The sequence below is a fragment of the Triplophysa dalaica genome, chromosome 20 (genome assembly GCF_015846415.1).
Source record: "Triplophysa dalaica isolate WHDGS20190420 chromosome 20, ASM1584641v1, whole genome shotgun sequence".
Lineage (NCBI taxonomy): Eukaryota > Metazoa > Chordata > Actinopteri > Cypriniformes > Nemacheilidae > Triplophysa > Triplophysa dalaica.
The window spans coordinates 17270979-17295227 of NC_079561.1; the positions used below are offsets into that span (position 1 = coordinate 17270979).

General features: G+C 37.7%; 1 protein-coding gene across 1 annotated transcript; it reads right to left on the bottom strand.

Annotated features, from left to right (window-relative positions):
- Window positions 1–441: 441 nt before the first annotated feature.
- On the bottom strand, window positions 442–22821 carry kcng1 (potassium voltage-gated channel, subfamily G, member 1). Its single transcript, XM_056733498.1, has 3 exons — window positions 22703–22821; window positions 4784–5624; window positions 442–1908 (listed from the first exon to the last, which is right to left on the bottom strand). Exons 2-3 carry the CDS (start codon window positions 5564–5566, stop codon window positions 1129–1131), a joined length of 1563 nt encoding a protein of 520 aa, XP_056589476.1. The 5' UTR covers window positions 5567–5624; window positions 22703–22821; the 3' UTR covers window positions 442–1128.
- Between the last annotated feature and the right edge of the window lie 1428 nt (window positions 22822–24249).

Here is a 24249-nt window from a genome sequence, read left to right on the forward strand (position 1 = left end):
GACACTTAAGGATGTGATTTTCGTAAGAAAAGGGCGTTGTGTTTTAAATTAAAATGACATGAGATTTAATGCCCCCTGTCGCATTTGGAATTATAAATTGCAATGAAACCAGCAAATCTATTACAAAATAAACGGTACCTGTGATGTAAAGAATAGACAAATTCTTGAGTATTACTGTATAGTACTGTATACGTTTCCCTGGATTCCTCTTCTTGACTTTAGAAGTGCTACTTTTCCTTTCCTATCATCTCATGACAAGTCCCATCAGGTTCAAGGATAACACAAAAAAACACATACCAAGGACTATCGCCTGAGGCAAATTCTTGCTGGTTGTCTGTAAACCTTCCTTTTTATTTACCATGCGGTTGTCTCACAGTAAATTGTATTCAAACCTGGGGCACTGCTGCCCTCTAGTGGAATCAACCGATAATGGATGATTTTAGCAAATTATGGTTATTTACAGCAGTTATAGATTTTTATTGTATCTGTTTGTCTTCATTATCATAAAAAAGTTTATGGCAACAATCTGGTGATTTCCCAAACAAAGAGACATTATTGTACGTTTTCAGCAAACATTCCAGATCACATTTCATGATACAGAAATACATACGACCAGACCATTCTTTGGATCTGAATACACTTCAGCACAGAACAACAACACAACACATGTAGAAAGAACCCTGGTGTTCAAAGAATATCAAAGTAATAAGTGCATGTGTGATTCATGTCTCATAAATACATATACACAAAAGGAAGACACTCACTTGATACTATAGAGTAGTAATACACATCTTCGAATTCAACACAGTGGGTATATGGACACACAGGCTGGAAGAGTGTCGACAAACAAAACTTTATGAATTAAACTGCAGGCGCTTTAAAACTGGAATCTTAAAAAGGGACTAGAAACATACAATATGTAAACATTCAAGATATCAAAACAACTGCTCCCTTTTTAGAGCAGTGCTTCAACAGCGCAAAGGTCACTGGTTCTATCCCCAGAACACACACATTCTGATAACATGTATGGCTTTAATGCATGTGAGTTGCTGTGGATAAAAGCCTCTGCCAAATGTATAAGTTGTTTATTTTTCCACGTTCTTAGTTCACAGCTTGCGACGTATTCATCTATTCCTCTCGGTTTCTGTGGTCAGAAGAGACGCTGGGAAAGAGCACGCCACTCTCCAGCGAAAGGCCGCTGCCTAGACCCGCAATTCGGCTTCGGAGGAGAAAGTGAGTCCTCCTCTGCAGCAGCCTCTGCTGCTCCTGCTTGAGCTCCACGTAGGAGCGAGAGAACGTGTGGAAGATGGACGTGACGGGGAAAGCCATGAGTAGGATTCCGCTCAGGATGCTGCTGAGCGCGACCACCTGCCCGGGGATGCTGCGCGGCACCATATCGCCGTAACCCACCGTTGTCATGGTGATCACGGCCCACCAGTAGGTGGCGGGTATGCTACTGAACTCCCGCGTTGCCGCGGCTTCGTTCTCGATCAGGTAGAGGAGAGGGGAAAACAGCGCAATGGCAACGCAGAGGAAGAGAAGGAGCAGGCCGAACTCGCGCGTGCACCTGCGGGCGGTCAAGCCGAGCGTCTGGAGGCCGAGCGAGTGCCGCGCGAGACGCATGACGTACAGAATGCGCAAGGCCCGCAGCACGCGCAACACTAAACCAACTTTGTCCAGGTAACTGCTGCCCGAGCCCAGTCGTTTCTCCCCCGTGGAGGTGCTGTCCACAACCAGCGTGATGTAGTAGGGCAGGATGGCTATGACGTCGATGAGGTTGAGGGGTCGTCGCAGGAAGGCCAACTTGCTGCGGTCCTGGATGAAGCGCAACGTGAATTCCAGAGAGAACCAGGCCACGCACACCGTCTCGACGATAAAGATGTTGTAGCACATCTGAGAGCACTTGCCCTGAAATAGAGAAGTTAAAGACTTGGGATTGTGCGGTTAGTTGGTTAACAAAGTCTGCAGTTTGTTCTCTCTATATGGGTGGTCAAGTTTCAATAATAATCGAATAGTTGTAGAATCGAATCAGATGCAGGTGCACATCGGGACAAAGTGCTTTAAGGCATACGGTTGTTTAACTTAAAGGAATAGTTCACCCAAAAATATGAATTCTGTCTTCATTTACTCACCCTCAAGTGATTGCACCAAAATCTGTTTACATTTCTTTGTTTTGTTGAACTCAAAAGAAAAGATTTTGAAGAATGTAGGACAGCCACAGTTCTGGGGCAATTTTGACTACCATATGTCATTTTCCCTTGTCAATGGTGGCACAAGAACTGTTTGGTTACAAGCATTATTCCAAACATCTTTCTCTTTATTCACCAGAACAAAGACATCTATACAGATTTAGAACAACTGGTGAGAAAATGATGACAGAATGTTTATTTTTGAGTGAACTCTGGGTGTTACAATAACACATAAAAGTTATTGAACCTCTCACGTGGACATAAAACTTTCTGTTGCACATAAGGTTATTTGCAGGGTTATTATAATTAACCAAAACTAAGAAAACATGTCTGTTAATTGAAATCAAATCAAATAACATATTTGAAAAACGTTAATGGAAAATTTGGAAATGTTGCCTTAACAAAGAAGTGAAATGCGATCAATAACTGGAGATAATCAAAAATAAAAACAAAACTGAATATAAAATATATACACGATATAAATATATACAATATAAAAAATACTCAATACACAAATTTGCATGAAAAAATATATAATAAAAAAAAGAATGGCTTAATAATAGTGCAAAAAAAGCATAAAAAACGGGTTCTAAGTATTGGGAAATTTTTGGTTTCTTTTATGAACCATTAGAGTTGCTAAAAAAGAACCCTTTTTATTGCCTTTATTTTTAAGAGTCTGATGACAGACATTAATTTGTTAATAATAATTACTCTTATAATTGGTATGTGTATGTCAAGTTCCAAACAAATATTCGCATTCATGTTTTTATAATTTATTGTTCAAACTCATCAGTCAATTCATTTTGCATAAAAATAGTAAATAAAGCCGTTATTTTACATTCCTCATTGAATTTCTATCCATAGTATTGTGATAAAGTGTGATGTACTCTATTTTATATATAGGCACTGATGCAAGAATAATGTAACCTTCCTGCACATTTCTGGTTACTATGATGTGTAAAAATAATCTTGTTCCCAGTTGCAATACTTCTTTCAGAACACTAGAGGCCGACAAATGAAAACCTCTCTGCCACAACTCCACCTGCTCCTGTCATATGAGGAGTGTGTTTTCAGAACTTCAAATCGTTCTTTCCTGTGTTTTCCGCATTCTTATTAAATCTTTCTGTTGTCTGGATGACTAACAACTAATTTGATGATTGTTTGATAATTTACACCTCAACATGGCTTTTGTTGAATGATACTTCACCTAAACATAAAAATTCGGTCATAATTTACTCAACCTTTTGTCATATCAAACCTTTATCTTCATAACGGAATTTTCATTTTTGGGTGAACTATCCCTTTAAACAAAGGTGGTACAACGTCACATTTGTTGGGGCATATATGAAGCACTTATAAGGGAACATTCCTGGAGACTCTTGGACAAGTGTGTGTGTTTTTTCCCTCATAACAGAAGACACTATAAATAGCCAGTGACATACACAGAGAAGCTCATTTATAAAGTGAAAGGAGTCTCTGTCATGCCAGTGCTATGTTGCTTTAATGCATAATTGAATTTTCGATGCTCTGTTGTTTCTCAAGCATTAGAATGATTCCAAAGACTGATGTCAGCCGACACACTGGTGTCTTAATTCAATTAGTGTAAGGGCTTGTTTAACCCGTGACTCGATCTAATCGTGACAAATGACCTCTCGTTGGAGTCTGGTTAAACAGATTTTATGGTGTTAAGAAGAATGATTGTGTACAAGGATCTTCTTCCTTCTTCCAACGCTTCTTTAAGTCGCCTCTCTGGAGTTTTTGAGGAAACCCTTATTCAGGTACTTTCCATATTTGAAAAAACCTAAACTCAAAGATATGTCAGGATTACTACCGTAAAAATGATTGACAATTAGCATACAGTTTAGATTGGCGTTGTGGTTCTGCTCTACCCCCCACCTCCTTAGGGTAAACAGAACAACAGATGTCATTAGTTCTTAATGACATTTAAGTGTAACACATTATGTAAAGTAATTGAGACTTAAGAAAAGGAATAACTAGAAGTCGAGTCCGGATTGTAAATACATGTGGGAATGGGGAGGGAGGAGGGTAATTTGCTCCTGAGCAACACGATAAACTGCTGTTTACTGAATGAATTTTAAAACGGAAGCTGTGATAGCGTCATATTTGAAGAGTTTGGTTCAAAAATGAGATAACCCGTTTAAAAAAAAAAAAAAAAATCATGTGTTTCAAGATGTAATCATTTCATTGTGTTTTGTTGTGTAAGTTAGCCGTATTTTTTTGGTATTATGGCTTAGATCAAAACAAACCAACTGCATTTTGATAATTTGAGTGCACAATAAAAAAAAAGATTTTAGATTTTTTTTTAAAACAGAGTTATCTCATTTTGGAACCAAACTCTAAATTTCTATAGGTAGATGAGGATCAGCTGATGTGAGCTTTACTCAGGTGACCTACCAGAACTAACAAAGAAGGCTTACCATTCTTTCTTCTGTAGAAAAAGGAGATATTTTAAACAATGTTGGTAACCTAAAAATGTCGGCCCACATTGACTTTCATTGTATGAACACAAAACCACCAAGACATTTCTCAGAATATCTTCTTTTGTATTCTGTAAATATCAGATCTCCTCCTACCGTCTCCTCCTCCTCCCTCATGGCAGGCATGGTGCTTATGGACAGGTTGACAGCTGTGATGGTGACAAACAGGACCGACAGGCAGGCGAAGATCTTCCCCGGCAGTCCTGATTGAGGTTTCTCCACCATATCTCGAAGATTTCCCATACAGCGTCCGAGCCGAGACTCCCCGGACGAACCGGTTTCACTATCACCTTCGTCTTCCTCGTCCTCCTCCGCCATGCGCTCCAGCTCCTCGCACTCCTCCAGGCGCTGCAGGAGGCGCCTACGGCAACACCATTCCAAGCTTTCTTCCGGAACGCCCCAGTAGAGCAGCTCTTCCTGAAAGGACAGGGCGCACATCTCACGAAGAGAGCGCAGCTTTCCGGCGCGCAGGTAGGTGAGGATTGTCCGGAAGGCGCATGGACTGCGGTCGAAGAAGAACTCGTTGCGGACCACGTCGTAGTCGTCGCACACCCGCATGATCTCATCGAAGCTGTTGCACAGGCGCAGCTGACCCAGGCGGGACAGGGGGAAGTCCTCGAGGGTCGTCCAGGGAAACTGGTATCGGAGGCCGCCCACATTGATGATGACGTGCAGCCGCTGGGCGCAAGATGGGAGGTCGACATCGTCGGGTGGGCGGTCAGCATAAGGGTCAGTGGGAGGGAGGCGCTGGGCCCGTTTGTAAAAAACGCCCTTTAGGGACTCTTGCTCATGGAGGGGCGGAGGATTCAAAGAGGTGTCAGAGGTGCAACTCAGGGCGCTGTAGTCGTAATCAGAACCATCCCCTGCCAGTAAAGTCATCTTTCACATCAGCGGCTGTCACATGCCTGTCGTTGTCCACTCCCTCTCTGTGGGCAACCTAATTTGAAAGAGGGCGATAAGTGATCAGAATATTACTGTACGATTGACCTAACCCAAACTCTGACCTATGTAAACCATCGGCCATAATGAAAATCATCCTGGTCAGTGACAAGACTAGCACATTAGCTGCATGTTTCATGTTTGATCATAAAAACCCTTTTAGAAATTAAAACAATCTTTGAAGAGCTAGTGGGACAATGCAAATGGTAATAGAATTAGTGTCAGATGCTCTGCTCAGGTTCATGACAACACTTGCAGACCTTAGTCTTTGCCATGCATTTAAAATGATTTTTTAATGAACACAAACCTCCCGGGCTTTGATAATCAATAATCTCGCTGTTTATGTTTCCATGGAGAGGTTGTGCTTTTGGTTCAGTGGAGTGCAGTTGTCCTCATTGGTTTGTTCAGGGCTTATTTGATTTGGTGTGTTGAACATAGATATTTTTCAGAAATGGGGGACAATTGTTAGTAAGATTGTGTAATGTAGGTGGATGCAAGATTTTCTGCTGCTGTTCTCCTGTCTCTGTGTTTTCCAAACTTTCTACAATGGCGCATCTCTTTAAAGCGGCAGTCCGTAGGATTGGCCTCTTCGTCGCCATCTCAGTTTGTAATTGCTACTGCAGGTGATGTGCGGAGGTATTTCTTTACGGCACTTCTCACCTGCGCGAATGAGTCTGATGATTTGAGTCGTGGCCTGTTACAGTGCTGCGGCGAGAATCTTCACTGTACATCAGTAGCGCATATTAAACACAGATAACATGGCAGATGATATAACACGAAACAAAAAAGAACATAAACAGACACAAACAGCCGAAAGGGAGGCTGTGTTGAAGTGTTTTAATATTATTTCGGTTGCTGGGTCATTTTGTTATTTCTCATTAAAACTCCCATGAAGTGAACCGGACAGAAGATCCCCGAACACGGGTCTCAAATGCTGACAGGCACCGTCATAAATCATTATACACCATACAACTATTTATACTATATGAAAAGCCTTGCCATCATATCCGGGATATAAGTCAGTAAATTTAAGGAAAATCACAGGCTTCACTTGTCTGCGCTAATTCGCACCACATGAAATACAGAAAGGGGAATGTAATTTTCTAAATCACACGAGGTCCACAGATAATACTAATCCCGTTCGAATAGGTCTTAAATTACATTTATCATAATTAACATAACAAAGAGAGAAAGAACAACCAATGAAACTGTACACGTCTCTATTAACAAAACAAGGGAGCTACGGTTTTGTGCTATCTAAAGTCTTATCCGTTCAGAAGAAATAAAGTGAAGTCTGCATCCATTTACAACCCTTTCATATCACAGAGTTCACACCACGTTTTAAATGCCTTGCCAATATTAATTATTGTTTTCGCACGAGTCCGATCACATTCCCGGTTTCTTTGTAAACTGTCAGAAGTAGTTCTTCTTGTTTTTTTACAAACAATGAATCCCCAGATGTGAAAAACACTGCTTGGTGTTTAAAAGTAAAAGTACTAAACGCCGCCATAAATAATATCCTACCCAACAGTTGGAAGTATACGCTACAAACCGCCTGTCACTAGCAGGATCCACGCGCTGGCGCGAAAGACACCAAATAAGGATCTACGGTAAAGACGACCCGACAGGGCAAATTACAAACCATTATTACAAGCTTTACGTGGTGAACCCCGCAAGGGTAGTGACACAGTTTTAAACACCGTTCATTCATCTACTTACTCACTAATTGGTTTTAGCAAATTTTTACTCAAAATAACTTACAAACTGCCACTTTAAACAAAACACATCCTTTTGCTTGACTCAAAGCCACAATTTCACAAAACATACTATATCATTATAGCATACTGTACAATGTGCCACATTTACATTAACATTTAGTCATTTAGCAGATGCTTATATCCAAACGGACTTACAAGTTGGGTAAACGATGGAAGCAATTCAACATTAGGACAACAAAAAGCATAGGTGCAATAAAACATCTCTCACAAAGCCTACTACAGTGCACAGAGCTAAGTTTTTTTTATATTTATAGATAGATATAAAAGTCAGAAATGACCGGTCAGGTGCTGACGGAAGAGATGTGTTTTCAGCCGAGATGAATCTACAGGACCGAGTGGTGCTGGAAAGCTGATCTGTGAAGTTGCTTCTGATTGTATAAACTACACTGGTAAAGTGATTCTGTGTCGTAGTAGATTTCATGAAATGAATTGATAAAACTTTACTTAATGCAATTGTTTCTTTAATTAAAATTGTATTGAGTGAATTTAACTTAATTTTATTATGTTCAACCCGCTTATACTTGTATTAAGGATCTTTACTTAATTATTTTGTGGTGGGACTACATTCATAATTTTACTAACTGAACAGTGAATTTAGAGTTCCCAGCATGCTTTGCTTGCAGCAGCATTAGGAGAGTCATTTTTGTGAAAAAGTGCTATTTTATACTTTACAATAAAATTAAAGACTTCATAGAGTTTAATGTTCAGTTCTCTTAAGATTTAGAAGAAATTCTGTTTGTATTTTTGACTTTTGTGGTTTTCAAAAGAGTGGTGCTTGTGCTTAGGTTATGGGAGAGCTGATGATGTGTGTTTTTGTTTCACTCAGTGAACAGTAATGCTAATGCCAGTACTGAGACAACACTCAGCTTACTTGCAATCACATATGTTGTAAAAGATAATTAATTAAAAACTCAATCTTTCAAAAAACTCAAAAAAAATCATCTTGATTTTTTAAGTTTATATGTGACATGTACTTAAATAATTTTGGTAATTTTGCTTGATTTGTTCATGGAATATTGCTTAAAAAATACGCTTTAAAGTACTTAAAATATTTTGTGTAATATTGTTACAATAATGTTTTTATGTACATATCCATGTAGTGTTTTACAGAGTAGTATATTTATATATAATCTTTATGCAAAACGTTTAACTTTGCAAACTGGTTATTGGTCGTATTGGAAAGTTTGAGTCTTTCTGCATACTGTCTTTGTCTGTTATCATTCTTCATACTAGTAAGGATCAAATCTTAAAACTAAACATGCTTCCCAATGCCATAGATTTTTTTTGCTAAATGGTTCCATAAAAACCTTGAAGATCCAAAGAACTTTACTGTTTCTTAAGTCCTTTTCACACAGAGATCCTGGAAAATATACAGAAAATGAGTTCCGTAATTTTTTGCGGGATCGTTAGATTTTGTTCATTCACACTGCCCATGATTTTCTGGAATCTGTGGGTGCATTCACACACATCCCGTAAAGATCCCGTTAAGACACATGACACGATCTTGCCGTGACGTATAATCTGCGCGTCAGAAAAGAAAGCAATAGTGACGCGCTACATCATAGTGAGTGTTTACATTGTGTTGAACAACATGGCAGCTGATCGGAAGTTAGATGTTGATCTGCAAACTTTGTTTATCGAAGTGATTACTGTTTTTTAAAACCCCTGCTCAAAGAGTCAGACGCGTGAGTCGGCACTACGACACACCCCTTACGGCATTGCTCCTGCCTTTCGTTCACACTTTCTGGTGTTGTGCCGAAAAATGACACCTGCCAAATTATGACTCCCCCATTCCCCACTAACATTAGGTGTTAGGATTAGGTGTTGGGGAGGGGTTAGTATTTGCTAATCCCCCATCAAAATCAACGAGGATAGTCGTAATCTGACGGGGAGTCCAAATTCGGCACAACAACGGGCCTAATCCCATTCAAGTTACTAGGTCCCCTTTCCGGAATCATTTTTTGGATCTATCCGGGATGCGTTTAAATTCACACAGAAGGCAGTCTGGCAAATTTTTTGGCAATTTTCCAGGATCAGCCAAAATGGGGCAACGGGTTAAACAGAATCGGGGCAACGGGTAAAACAGAATCACATCCACGGGGAAGGTAATAGTAGGGGTATTTCCAAAGGGTCCAGGTTAAAGAATATAAATAGGTATATAAAGAGGTATAAATAGAGTCTATGGGATAGTGTTCAGGTGGAGTGACATGAGAGTCAGGTAAGGGTTAATCACTGATGTCAGAGGGGTGCAAGTGCAAGATGGAAAATGTAGTCCTGGGGTTAAAAGTCCAGGGAAAGTGAGTGGGTAAAGCGGGTAGATGACTCTGGTACGGGGGGGCGTGGTCGACAAGAGAATAATTGTGTAAATTATAGTACATACAATTTTAATCAAACGTTTCATTTTCACTTTTGTTAAATGACTTACTGTAGTTTTTTCAAAGGTTGACTCTCAGTATCTGTTTTATGATGGAACATTTTATTTCACTACACTATAAAGCATATATCCTACTACATACATATATATACTTTTATGATAAACACATTGTTTAATTTTTTACTTTTAAAGGAGTGATGAAATAAAATCACAAATTTAACCCTAGTTTTTTTCATATAAGAGAGTATCATATTCACGCGGACATCATGAAAGAGTCAGAACTGAAAACGCCTTTGTTACTGAGATTACATCTTTTAATGACACCATGCCCAGCGAACATCAGGTTGTGAAATCTGGAATATCTATGACGACATTGATAGGTTGAAACACCACCTCCATTAAAAAATATTAACATCTACTTCTCTAGCCCAGCCAACTGGTTCGCGCATGACAATTAGCCCATTACTTATTGATTTTGATGTTTTTGAATGTAAAAATAAGTAGACCTCATATATCAGGATAAAACACAATTCATGAGACCTTTATTACTTAAATACATTGAAATCTAGTAATTTCTCCAACATTTCATTTGTGTAAAAGTAAGAAAGTGCTTCTGTTATTTAATGTACCATACGTCACTGTAACAAAGGAAAACAACATCTGCAAACAATAATTACAAGTCCAGTATATCTTAAGTCTGTTACATCGATATCATTTTATTATATATTCATCATAAAATAACAAACATGCAGTAATTTAAACACCAAATAAATATTTACATTTCACCCCAAACTATACCTGTCACCCTATAATCACCTCAATTCATCCAAGGTTAAAAACAAGTCAAATTTATTTATGAAATGTAGTGAAGTAAAAATTAAAATGTTGTCAAGTATAACTTTCCAGAGTAAAAACAAAAAGTACAGATACTTGAAAAATGTACTGGAATAGAGTAAACACACAGCTAAAGTACTGTCCACCTCTGAATTTTTCATTAGGACTTTGTGTACCATTGAATTTCATCTTCTGTTTATCAAGCATCTGGGGCGTCAATTAAGTTACGGCTGCTTTTACTTGTTGCGTGGGATTTGCAAAATAAATGAACTTTCGCAACTCAAGTGAACATATATTGGCATGTGATAGCTCAGACTGTGATAGCCTGTGACAGTCATCCAACTCAAGAGTGTGAAAATGAATAACACAAGTAGATCCAACACCTCTTTTTTAATCTCCTCTCAAACGGTCACTTAAACAACAGAAGAGTCCTGCTGTATAAAAAACCCCAAACCAATGCAAACCGCCATCCAACACAGACCAGATGTAATTGTGTTCAACATCCCACCAAACGTTAACTTCTCAGCATCCATGGCCGGTGTCCAAACTAATTAAATCAATTACAATGATTAAGATGAAATGGGTTCACAAGTCACAAATTAGTGTCTGCGGCCCTCTGTGTTCAGAGGTTGTGATGGGGGCCTTTGGCTTGCTAAAATCAGGAAGCGCTTGCATCATTGCATGCTTATTAAGCACCTGCACTGTCAGTCGCCGCAAGATAATCATTACGTTCCGCCCTTTGTTTCCGACCTGTCACATAATGCATGGGCCAACCGCTTGGCTGCTGAAGAATGTCTGCTGCCTTTATCTCCAGATCGTACGCAACGTCATCTTAAATAAGTATCAAAAAAGGAGTGATGGGAATAAGTGGATGAGAGGGATGTATACGCATTCACCAAAACAGTGTGATAGAAAGAGAAGGAAAATTATACGGTTTCATAAAAGGCCTTCTAGCCATTTTTTAAGTCTTAAAAGAAGTCCTTAAATAACACTTGAATAATGTTAGAAAACAAAGCATGTATAAAAAATGAAATAAATAATACAGTTTTTCAACGTTTATTTGGGATAATAGTTTCTGAATCCTGTATGACATTTCATGGAACACAAAACAAGATGTATTGTATATTAATATAGTAACATCTTCGGTTCTTGAGAATTCGAGAATTCAAGTTTTGTGTCTTGAATGTTAGCTTGAAGTACATAAAATATTGCATTAAGAAAATCTAAGAATTCATAATATAGTCTGTGACATATTCAATTTTTAAGTCATCATTCTGTACTTCTCGTCATTTCAAAATAGAGATCACAGATGAGAATTTTCAATGATTTCTCAATCAATGAGATTAAATGGAAAGCAAATGGAAACTTTTCTTTGAGTCTACAGCAGGATATTTCTCCAGAGAAAAAGAGGCAAAAATCAAAAAAATGTCTCTGTCATTAGAGTTTCAGAAGAGATGTCAGAAATGTCTCAAACTGAGCTCAGATTTGTAAAGTCTGCTATTGAAAGTCAATATTATTGAAGATCTCAATGTGAACTCAAACATTTCTCATCAAATTTACTCAAGTCCAGATTATTTTACCTCTCAATCACACTCTCATTTTTTCTATTTGTATTGCCTTAAAACAAATCTAGAGAATTGTTTGATACTTAACTGGTACCTCAATGAAACAACTCCATCAAATCATCTGAGGTATGAAAGAGAAATCTCTGAGCAATAACAGTCCGGGTGTGGGTAAGACATCTCTTTCTTCATTCCACAAAAGCAAGTCAAACAGGTTAAAAAGGAGATGCAATTTTAACTTCTAAGATGGGCTGTCAAACGATTAATCGTATCCAGAATAAAAGTTTGTGTTTACGTAATATATGTCTGTGTCCTGTGCATATTAATTTTGTATTCATAAACACAAAAACATACACATACTTGTATATACATTTAGGAAATGTTTAAATATATTTATTCATATTTACTAATTATTGAAATTCTATATCAACATTTATTAATTGCTATATTTTTTAGTTTTCTTAAATATATACATTTATGTGTATGTGTTTATGAATACAAAATAAATATCCACAGTACCCCAACATACATTACGTAAACACAAATTTTTATTTTGGATGCAATTAATCATGATTATTCGTTTGACCAAAGTACGTCTAAGATGTTTCTTTAAGGAAAAAACTGTGAGAAGAGTATAGAGAAAGATGGAGAACCTTTCAGCTGGTAACACAGAGTCTCAAGCATACATTTCTCCTTCCATCTCTCTCTCTCTGACGCAGTGAGATCACAGCTTTAGCTCCAGGGCTTTTTCTCCAGATTGCCTCTGAGTCACAGGACTGTGATTGTGGCAGTAACATGCTGAGCATACTTTCCAAAGCTAACATCTCTAACCTTCATCGCCCTGTAAACAGTGGCGAAGTCTTCAAACCCTGAGCTTTCAGCCTACAGAAACAAAAAACTCGGAAACACATCAAGTCATTTACCGCAATGTGCACATTACCAAAAGAGCTGCTTGAATAATACCGTCCACTTTTCCCTCTGTTGAATGATGTGAGCTATTTGGGTAGAATAATAAGGATTGTATGAAGAACTAATGCGATGTTCAGTATTCAAAGCACAGAGAGATCACATGAATCATTTATTTACATCACTGGAAATATTGAAACTGTGACAAAACAATGAAATTCAAAAAGAAAAAGGCTTATGTGTACTCTGATTGTCATGCAAGATTGCTTTGCATCACTATTGTTTTTTTAATACTCCAAGGGGTTTCATTATCAGACAAGACCTGACAAGTTTAATAACTTTTATTCGGGAGAGAGCAAGATCTACTCTTGCCATTAAAAGAACCAAATCTACAAGTCTGTATTCAAAATGCATTCTTTTTATTTTACCTTCCAGTTGTACGGTAAACCAACAAATGTAAGCAATGCACTTGTTTGCATCTGCATATGTGAGGGCACGAAATCCTAACGCAAACAATAACCAGAATGTCAGCGTTATTTCATAAAACCTGTCAAAGTGATGGATAACAGGGGACGATAACTTCTGGCTGGTCTGTGTGAGGTTTATCACATTATCTCAGACTTATTTGCATGCTGAACATAATAGAAGCCTAATCCTTTCTCCCACCATGTCTCTAACCGTAGTAAAACATCACGTCCGTTCAGACGCACACAACACGGGCAGTGAAAACATTTGGACGCTCATTTCGGTCCATCACTTTCTAATTCATCCACTTGAATTCTTCACTGTTTGTTTGTCATGTGCTTTTCCATCCTCCACTGTTGCCTGGTGAGACCACTTGGCAAATGGCACCCCACCCCCTCCTACTCATCTCATGCTCTCTTCTGATGCCACCCACCCGTCTGTCCGTCGATGGGGTCTGCTTCCTGGAACTTTGTGTTTACTGACTCCTGCTATCTCACCCACTCCATCTCTCATCACCTCAAACCAAAGCACCTGTGACCTGTGGAGGACTCAGTCTTCCCATCGTGCCCAAGAGGGCCGGTGGGAGTCATTTTGACCAGGGCACCTCTGGATGTGCTAGCAAATATATCTTTTGAGTTTGACCATTGACCATTGTCCCATTTGGTGTGACTAACATACCACAAGGTAATGACAAAATGAAAAGTTTACTGTTTCTTTGTGAAGTTTAACATGCTGAATACGAAAATCACATTATTATCTTTTTACCATCAACGGTACTCACAAAAAAAACACATTTCGGTATTATTGTTCGTATGGTGAAATGACAAGGTACTGCCATAACACTGCTCAAAACAACAGTTTAACATAGCAGTTACTAATAATGAGTCGTCCAAAACTTCAGAGGTGTACATTGGATCGTTTTTGTCTTTTATGACTAATACTGTCCTCTCGAACTTAAGTTCCAGACGTAGTCACCCATCATCACTACTGAAATTTCAGTGACAAATGGAAAATAATTTTGTGCTAACCACTAAGCCACCGTGCCCCCTACTTAAGCATTGATGCTACATGAAAATAAATGTACAAAAATAATTAGCATCACAGAATTATACTACACTTATAAAAAGGTCTGGCAAAACAATGTTGCTCATGTTGCTCTTTCACAGCTTAGGATATTTGATGAGGTTCTTATTGGGGTCTTATTTAAAGCCACAATATGGAATATTTGGACCGCTAGATAATAGCACATGTTATTTTCCCCATCCAGAGGTGAACAGAGATCGCCCATGTTCATGGACTAGGTAATGTTTTAATTTTATTTTGTCATCGTAATGAATTAGCTTCCAAGAAACGTGGAATGTAATGCTACGTTAGCCCCCGACTGATATTGGACTTTGTCAACTGATTTGCTAGCGTAATGAATGCTACACACTTTTGCATGTTTAATATAGTCATACAGGCGTCATTTAGAAAGTTAATTTGAACGAACCCACAGTATTTACAAGTAACGTTACTGCGTACATACAGTATATCTGTGCGAAATACACTGTATTTCATAGGGTAACTACATTCATAACTATTCAAATAATCTTTAGAGTAATCTGTGTAAAAAAAAATGGCTTACCTGTCTATTAAAACAAACGTGAAACGGAGTCTCTATTGAGTTCAAGTTGGTCGCGAAGCTCTCTCCATTTAGAAAACTCCACACCGATATTAATCCTTGTTTTATTTCTTTGTTTGTCCATTAGCCTGCTTGCCTCATTTGGCCTACGTTTATGCATTTTTCGGGTTCCTTTACTCGCCAAACAGTAAACATGATCCATACTAACAGAGCAACAGATGCTGCATCCCAGACGCTGTGTAACCACTTCTGCATTTGCGTTCTACAACTGAGGGTAGTGCAGAGTAGCGGATATTAAGTCACTGATATGCGACAAATACAAGGGGGACGTGCCATTATTTTAAATAGGAATTTCTCTAGATTTGCACATTCTTGGGAACATTTGAGATAATGTAAGTACTCAAATGCATTAAATATATCACACTGTGCAAGTGATTTTTGGATATTTCATAACACAATTATTCCATATTGTGGCTTTAAGTGTCAACTTAGTTTATGATGTTTCTCCTAAAATATAAATAAAAGTATTAACAAATGAGACAATTTGATAAAAGTATGATGAATGCAGATCATAGAGGTGAAGATCTGGATTTGAGTCAATTTGATGAGAAATGTTGAATAATCGCAGACTTGACAAATCTGAGTTTAGTTTGAGACATTGTTGACATCTCTTCTGAAACTCTAATGACAGAGACATTTGTGAGATTTCTCATATTCCTCTTGAATTCTGAAATGTCTGAGACACAGGAGAATAAAAAAAAAACGTTCCATTCGCTCTCAATATTTAATCTCAATGTTATAGGAGAAATAGTCGAGAGATCTCATCTGTGATTTTTCTTTCTTTCACAACATTGACATTCATGGTTATCACGGCAATAAGCTCTTCACTCACTCATGAACAAAACCCACTTTGGAATTGTCTTAAGGATCTGGATCTCTCCACATTTAAAGAACATTTGCTTTAAAGCTAGTCATTATTTTCGTTCGCTCGGTGACTCAGACTAAGTCACAGAAAAACCAAACAAATAATCTGTTGAGTTATTCTTATACGTGCGCCATCTGGAAAACCCTTCCTCTCAGCATGAACGCTCATCATTTACAGCCGAAACACAGCATGAACACACATTCACCCTCACTGGGCTCCAGAAAACACCACAGAACAATACTGTACTCTCCTCATTTGTAACTCTGACACCTGTAGCCCGTGGCGAGGAATATCTCCCGCATCAGATCTGGACGGATGCTGTGAGCAGCATCTTTGTGAACAGACTCTTCCGTATGTATAAACAACACATGTTCAATATGAGTATGAAACATCAGGATGTACAGATTCAACAGAGCCCGCAGCTATGCTCGTATCACAAGACATCTGTTTACATCAACTCAGAACAGGGATCGAAGAGAGACTTTTTTAGATTTGGGTGGGTGGATTTAATAAATCGCTGAATATATTGAAACAAGAAAAACCTTCGGGATGTAATTGCCTTCCCTTCCTATCATGGTCGGCCGTAGATATAACAGTCTCTAAGCGTTGCGATGGTTCAGTAAAGCTCTCTATCTTCTCACTATACTTAACCTTTGGCACAGCGCTGCTTCTATTCCTGGCTGATTTTCACAAGCAGAGAAAGGCCGATCATGTATGCACAGCATTCTGATGTTGTAAAATCTGTGTTCCCAGTTCGAGAGTTGGTGTTTTCATTTAAATTCCACCAGCGGGGTCATCCTGATTTCCATTCCAGCACTAATGGCTTTGTTTAGTAATGCATTGTTGCACGGACGCATTTAAAGTACGGTCACGTTGCGAACCTCTTTGTGAGGGATTATCATCGGGCGACTCTAGCGAAAACTGTCTGGAACAACTCCAGGTTAACTTTCTCTCTAAAATAAAAAAGCAAAGCAATACTTGGCTTACAAGAAAACATAGTAGACTAGATTTTCTAAACCATAAGGACTTTTGGACATATTGATGCTGCTTTTAATTTATGATAATTAAGCAAGTTTTTACTGCAAATAAGTGCTTTAAATTATGCACAGAATGTTGAAATATATAAGAATAATAAATTTCACAATGCAAAAACCATTATGGACTGATAATAGCCTTCCTTTTTTTTAGACTGTGAGGAAATAATGACCCGACCATGTTTTTGTGAGAATTAGGAATTCGATTAGTTTGGTAATTTTTTTAGCTATCTCAGCATAGAAGATCTAATATAAAACTGAATATCTGTATATGCATCTTTATCGCCATCTCTGTCAAAAACATAAAACTGCAGGTAACTGTATGTACATATTTTTACATGCGTTGACAAACAACATTCGCATCATTTTCACAACAGCTCAAATTGTAAATCATTATACGCTCACCGCTCAATTTTTTGGCAGCTGGAATTAAACTGCAATATAACGGTTTTCCCTGTAAAAAATCCAGCTTTCTGTAATTTTATGGGTTTTGACTGTATTTAAAAATACATAAAAACTGTAAAAAAACTGTAAAATTCAGATTTTCTAAATTTTACGTGGATTTTTTTCAAAATGTGCACTACATGTTATGTGCTTCTCTATTGCCATCTCTGTCAGAAACATAAAATTGCAAGTTACTATATGTACTTATTTTTACATGCATTGACAAACAACATTTGCAATATTTTCACAACAGCTGAAATTATAATTCATTATACGCTTACCGCTGTGAATTTTGGAAAGAAAAGTTCTGTTTGGTTTTTGAATGAAAAACAATTGAATTTGTATTGCACCTTAATTGTTGATGCGTTGGCTCAATATAATTTTTTTTTTATTTTTATGCCAAAAAAGTTAAAGAATACAAATTTTATCTGAAATACGGATGCAAATTAAACATCCTTGCAAATGACAAATCTACCAGACAAGGACAGAACAATAATCAAATAGTTTGTTAGAAACATTCCAGAACAAATATTAATAATACGTTTGATCTCTATTTGTGTGTCCATTCCATTCATATTTTGTCTCTGTACAGCTATACTGCAATGCACAAATTAACATAACTATTTCATTAGCATTCGTACAGCGATTGTGTGCATCACTGCAGATTTCATGCAATTACTCTCCATCTCCTTTTTGACACCAGCAGATCAACCCTCAGTGTATAACATCCATTACGCCAAAGCACTTCCAAGAACAGAGACCACAGCGGATGGGAGCGGAAGACATGTGTCTGCGTGAGCAGGGTGTCACTGCTGCAAACCAAGCGTCTGAGTGGATATCTCCATTAGCCAACCACAGAGTTCCTCAAAGCACAGCTGGAGAAAATATACTTGAGTGCTTTCAGAGAAAGCAGAAAATGTGTTTGGAGGAGTTATAAAAACAAAGACGTCAACATCAAGTGTTATTGGATGGTGTGAGAGAGTAAAATACTTGATCGGATGAGATGGATCGAAAAACTTCAAGCAGCCTGCATGAACGATGCTTCTGTGTCCCCTGTGTGATGGATTTAAGCTGTTTGGTGTCTATGGAGACCTTCTAAACACTTCAGTTATTTCTTCAGATACTGTCCTGCAGAGTGGGCTTTACAACACATTTACTCGACCATCATTCAGGCACTGTCGATGGGGAATTAAGCAGCATAACTATAAGAAGAGAGGAAATGACATATAAACATCTCTCGACTGCAGCTCACAGGTTCACTTAAACCATGAGACGCTGAACAAATAAATCTGGAAGACTAACCTTGTAAAATCGACCTTGTAAAATTTTCTGTAAACTGGAAAAACAGAAATATACCGCAACCCTTGTAAAATTATAGGATATAAGGATATATATTCTATTGTTATACATTTGTTGCCGTTTCCTGTAGTTCTTTAGTTTTTGACCATATTTTAAAAATAAACTGTAAAAAAAGACATTTTACCATGTAAAATTTTTTTTTAACTGTATTTCAAAATGACATAAAAATCTGTAATAATCTGTATAAAAACAGAAAATTCCATTGTTTTTTACTTAACGTGGGAAATCTGTAAAATATAACAGAAATAGTCAGTAGCATAAAACAAAAAATTACAGTGTAGGGTCAAACACTAACAGGAATACTTACAATGATGCATTTGACAAATGCATTTCTCCAAAGTGACGCACAGTGAATTAAAGTTTCCCAAAACACAAAAGTGGATGAGGTGGTTTTAGAAGATGCTGAATATTAGATAGGTTTGTATAGACTACTGTGTTCACTTTTTGAAGCTTGTCAGTAAAAAAATTATCTTAACAATCAAATTCTTGTTTTTGGAAAAATTAAAATATGAGTAAACAATATTTTTAGGGTAACTATCCTTTTAATAGGAAGAAAATAGAAAGCATTTTATATCACATACACTGTAATTGTTCAGTTCGGTTAGGATTGGTCAGTAAATCTGCCATTGCTTTGACTTCAGGTCAATTCAGATGCTTAATATTATATGAAGACCCCCAATTATAAACTGTAGAAACTGGGAACGATCATTTATTATTCTGACAAACCGTGTACATAAAGGTATGAAAAGACATTAACTCCACTCATTAAAAGCAGGCCATTTACAAATCCTATGAACTTGATGAAGTGTTTTGTCATTTTAATCCACAAATCCTCTCAGGGAATAATGCTCTTAACCTTAAACGGTAATGATGAGCCCAAACTCTGACCCTGCCCTGATCTCAGCTGTACTTTAAAAAGCATTGAACTTGCACAATTTTGTTTTGTAATGTTAGTTTTTGATTATTTTCTACCTTCTCTCTAACTATGAGAATCATATTCCTATACATCAACATTTTACAGATTTGCGTGGCTTTGCAACTCAAAGCTCATGGGTTCAACCCCAGTGCACACACATACTGATCAACTGTATAGACGGAATGCACTTTGTAAGTCAATTTGGATCCAATTTTATGCTAAATGCATAACATCTAGACATTTAAAATCTACATCATAACGTAAACTCCAAAACCCAACACGTGATCTTGATCCTTGATCAGAGAGTTATAAACCTGCGGTTCCTTTCAGCTGCCAAACCTATAAATCAGTCTCTGGTGTTTCTGTGCCAAAGGTTTTTGCATAAACATGTTTTGGAGATCTATTCTCTTTGTAATAAACTTGACGTGAGTCTATTTCTCATCGTGCAAATGACCTCCGAGAGAAAGCTTTCGTAGACTCTACATGTGATATATCATTGTCTTGGTTTAATGGATAAACTAATTTTTGTCTGTCATTTTCCAATTTGAAATTCAAAATATGTAAATATAACTCATTCTTAAACTTGAGCTACCCATTAGAGTTACCGCTAGTGATAATATCATTTACAGAGAGGACACATTCCCACCTATAGACTTATACCCACTCACATCTGTAGATGCGTGCGTATAACTTCACTCGACAACCAAGAAACTTCATTTCACATTAAGAGAAGTGTACTCAATAATGCTTATGACTAAGTGTCATATCACCAACTCTCAAACCACCCACAGCGAGCCTTCTGACCCTCGATGTGTTGATACAGTATATTCAAAGTCAACAGCAGTGGGGTCCAAAAGTCCCTCTTTTGTGTGAATGACAGCAGTGTTCAGTTTTTTTTAAGGCGCAAATAAATGTATTGTTGAGGTAAAATAATCTGCATTTCATTTGATAAGAAATGTTTGAATTCATATTGAGATCTTGAATAGTATTGACTTTTGATAGCAGACTTGACAAATCTGATCTTAATTTGAGAATTCTCATCTGAAACTCTAATGACAGAGACATTTGTGAGATTTCTGACGCTTTATCTCAGGAGAAATATTACAAATGAGACTTGAAATTTACAATTTGATCTTCATTAAATCTCACTGATGTCTATGAGAAATAATTTAGATATTAAAAAGATCTCACATTATGTGATTATTTTTGTGGTTTATACCAAAACAACAAAACAGATGTAACATTTTATATTCTCAGATGAACAGTGGTTCATGGGATTACTTCTTTGTAATTTTGTACATAAATGTATTTATTAAATATTTCTGGCAAACATATTCTAACTTCTGGCACTTGTCAGGGCATCTTTTTGGCTTTTATCACAGACATCGACTGTCACATCGTTTTCTCATCAGCCGCTGAATTTATAATATTCCCAAAACACTGAATTTGACATTGGGATTGAACTGCACTCCTGACAATCTGTCAGCGGGTCTTTAGATAAAACAAGCAGAAGAATGAACATGAGTCAGAGTAATTAGACAAGAATACATTCACGTCAATGACAGACGCCAACGCTGATATAATCTAAATACATTTCACACTTTTAAACTGAACAGGTTTAGTCAACAAATCATATCAAGTATTAGGAATTTGTATTCTCTGAATGAACAGAAAACACCAAGTAATGATTCTTTGAAAGCTTGACAATGTAATAAAATTGCACACATTAAAGGCACAATAGGTGATCATGTAGAGAATTTTTTTGTCATACTGGTTGGAAATCTCTTTACATCCTAATAGTAATCAAGAAGTATAGTTGTCACATAATATTTGGATAATTGCATATCGTATGTAAATGACGTAGGACCAAAAAACATTCGCCCAATCAAAACATTCTGGCCGAACGTTCTGAATGGTCATGTTTACGTTTTCAGCCAACGTATTTTGCATACCACTGCGCACCCTGTTCACTCAGACATCATACGTCATCAGCGCGTTCACGTCCACTGCGTCAATGTATGGATAATGGCGGACAGTCAAACTTTCCTGCGGAACCGACAACAAGTAAATCTACAATACGAAAGTAAGTTTTTTAAAAGCAGTGACGAAAAAACGTCTGGATCAGGAAAGAGGAAAAACTCAATTTAACATCGGTTCAGCTTTTACACAATGGACACAGCTCCGGTAGGCAAAGACGATACCATGGTTGCTCTCTTTCTTTTGTACAGGTATGTACATGCTTCGAGAAAAATGTAATGGATTTAGTTTGTAATTCGTCCGTGGATTTAGCATTTTCCTACAAATATAGAAACTTGGCTGCACACACACACACTCACACGACATAAGTTATATGCAAAGAAACGTGCATGAAAAAACAAGTGGATGAATTTCACAATAATAAACATTTGTCTATTTCTTTATTTATTTTTTGGCCTTTGCATCTTTATATAGATATGACTGTGGAGAGTAAGACAGGAAATTATGGGATGAGAGAGGGAAACAGGAGCCGGGAAAGGACGATAAGGACGATAAGCTGGGACTCAAACGTCCGACTCAGGTCGTCCGAAGTGCTCCTGCACAATGTGTTGGCACACAGTCCACTAGAAAACTGATGCCGACAAAATGAACATTTCTTTACAGGCTCAGAAGTCTACAGTTACTGCAATCTGAGCAGTTCAGTATCCCTGATGCGATTTGTGCATCCCATACCAGTGCAGCACTTCTGACTCACAGCACGCGCATCACGCTCAAGTCCATCTTTTCTTTTGTATCAAAAATCACTATTCAATAAATCTCTGATTCCTTTCACAACACAACTATACAAACAGAAAAAAAATGTCATGTAAAGTGACACTTACTGTAGTTGCGCTCAGTTCATCTGCAGTTAAGAGCACTCATGATGTTCAGAGCTGTAAAGTGACGCTTCTGAAAGCAGAAACTGAGATCCACAAGCTGTTGCTCAGCGTTTCAACTGATCCATGACCAGGCTCCGGGTTTCTGGCGGTACATTTGATGATCATGAGCAACAGGCTACAGTTCCTCCTCCCTCTTTCCACACACATCAACGGCTCTGACATCAGAAGTGGGACGTGCCATTATTCTAAGAGCTTTTGAGAGATATCCATAGCAACCAACCACGGGAGGAAGGATTCTTCCTTTCAAGCAGAAAGACGCAAGTGTCTTTGAACCAACGGACACATGTGTTTCTTCTTAGCACTGTGAGTTTAAGAGCCTTCCCTGTGTCTTTATTCAGACCGCAATTCTTCTTGGATATTGTTTCTCGAGACGCGGCAAAGAATTATATTAAGTTTTATCGTGAACAATATCTACCTCTACGTAGGGTTATGGCGGTGGAGATAGTCAGCTGTCCACACATAAACAAAACTAGAAGTATAATGGTAAAGCCAGAACTACATGAGTCTATCTTTAAAAGATTTTTCAATGATTACAAAATGCATATTTTACATTATTATACTCAAAAAAGAAAAACATGAAATTAAAATGGCAATGGCAATGGCAATTTATTTATATAGCACTATTTACTACAACCAGAGTTGACCAATGTGCTTTACAATACAATAACTAAAAACAACAGTAACACACAAGAGTAAAACAAGAATACATTTTGACATACACCAAAATAATCATAAACACGCTGTGCTTCAACCAGGATTAAATGCCTTATCGAACAGATAGGTTTTAGTTTAGACTTAAAAATAGCCACAGATGATGCCATTCTAATAGGCAAGGGCAAATCATTCCAGAGTCGTGGCGCAGCTGTAGCAAAAGCGTGATCACCCCTGCACTTCCGCCTCGTTTTGGGAATAAACAAAAGTCTCTGGTTAGAGGACCGAAGAGATCTGTTTACATTATGCTCAATCAATAAGTCAGAGATATATGGAGGAGCCATACCATTTAGTGACTTGTAGACAATAAGTACATTTTTTAAATCTATTCTGAACCGCACAGGCAGCCAATGTAAAGACTGTAGAACCGGAGTAATGTGATCCCGTTTATGACTCCTGGTCAAAAGTCTAGCTGCCGCATTTTGAACCAGTTGTAATCGGGATAGAGCTGTTTGACTAATCCCAGTATAGAGTGAGTTACAGTAATCTAGTTTAGAAGTAATAAAAGCATGAATCACTTTCTCAAGATTTTTAAAAGAAAGAAAAGACTTTAGACAGGAGCCGCAACTGGAAAAAAGAAGATTTGACCACAGAATTGATCTGCCTATCAAACTTCAGATGTTCATCAAATACCACACCCAAGTTTTTCACATAATGCTTAACACATGAGGATAACCCACCAAGATTTGGTTCGGCAGCAGTCATGGAATCTGAGGGTTTAAAAACAATAATTTCCGTTTTTTCCTCGTTAAAATTCAGAAAGTTTAGGGACAGCCATG

Coding starts and splice junctions, on each gene's coding strand:
- kcng1 (XM_056733498.1), bottom strand. CDS start 5,566: ATGACTTTACTGGCAGGGGATGGTTCTGATTACGACTACAGCGCCCTG. Junction 1,909..4,783: donor TGAGGGAGGAGGAGGAGACG/GTAGGAGGAGAT, acceptor TCTCTATTTCAG/GGCAAGTGCTCTCAGATGTG.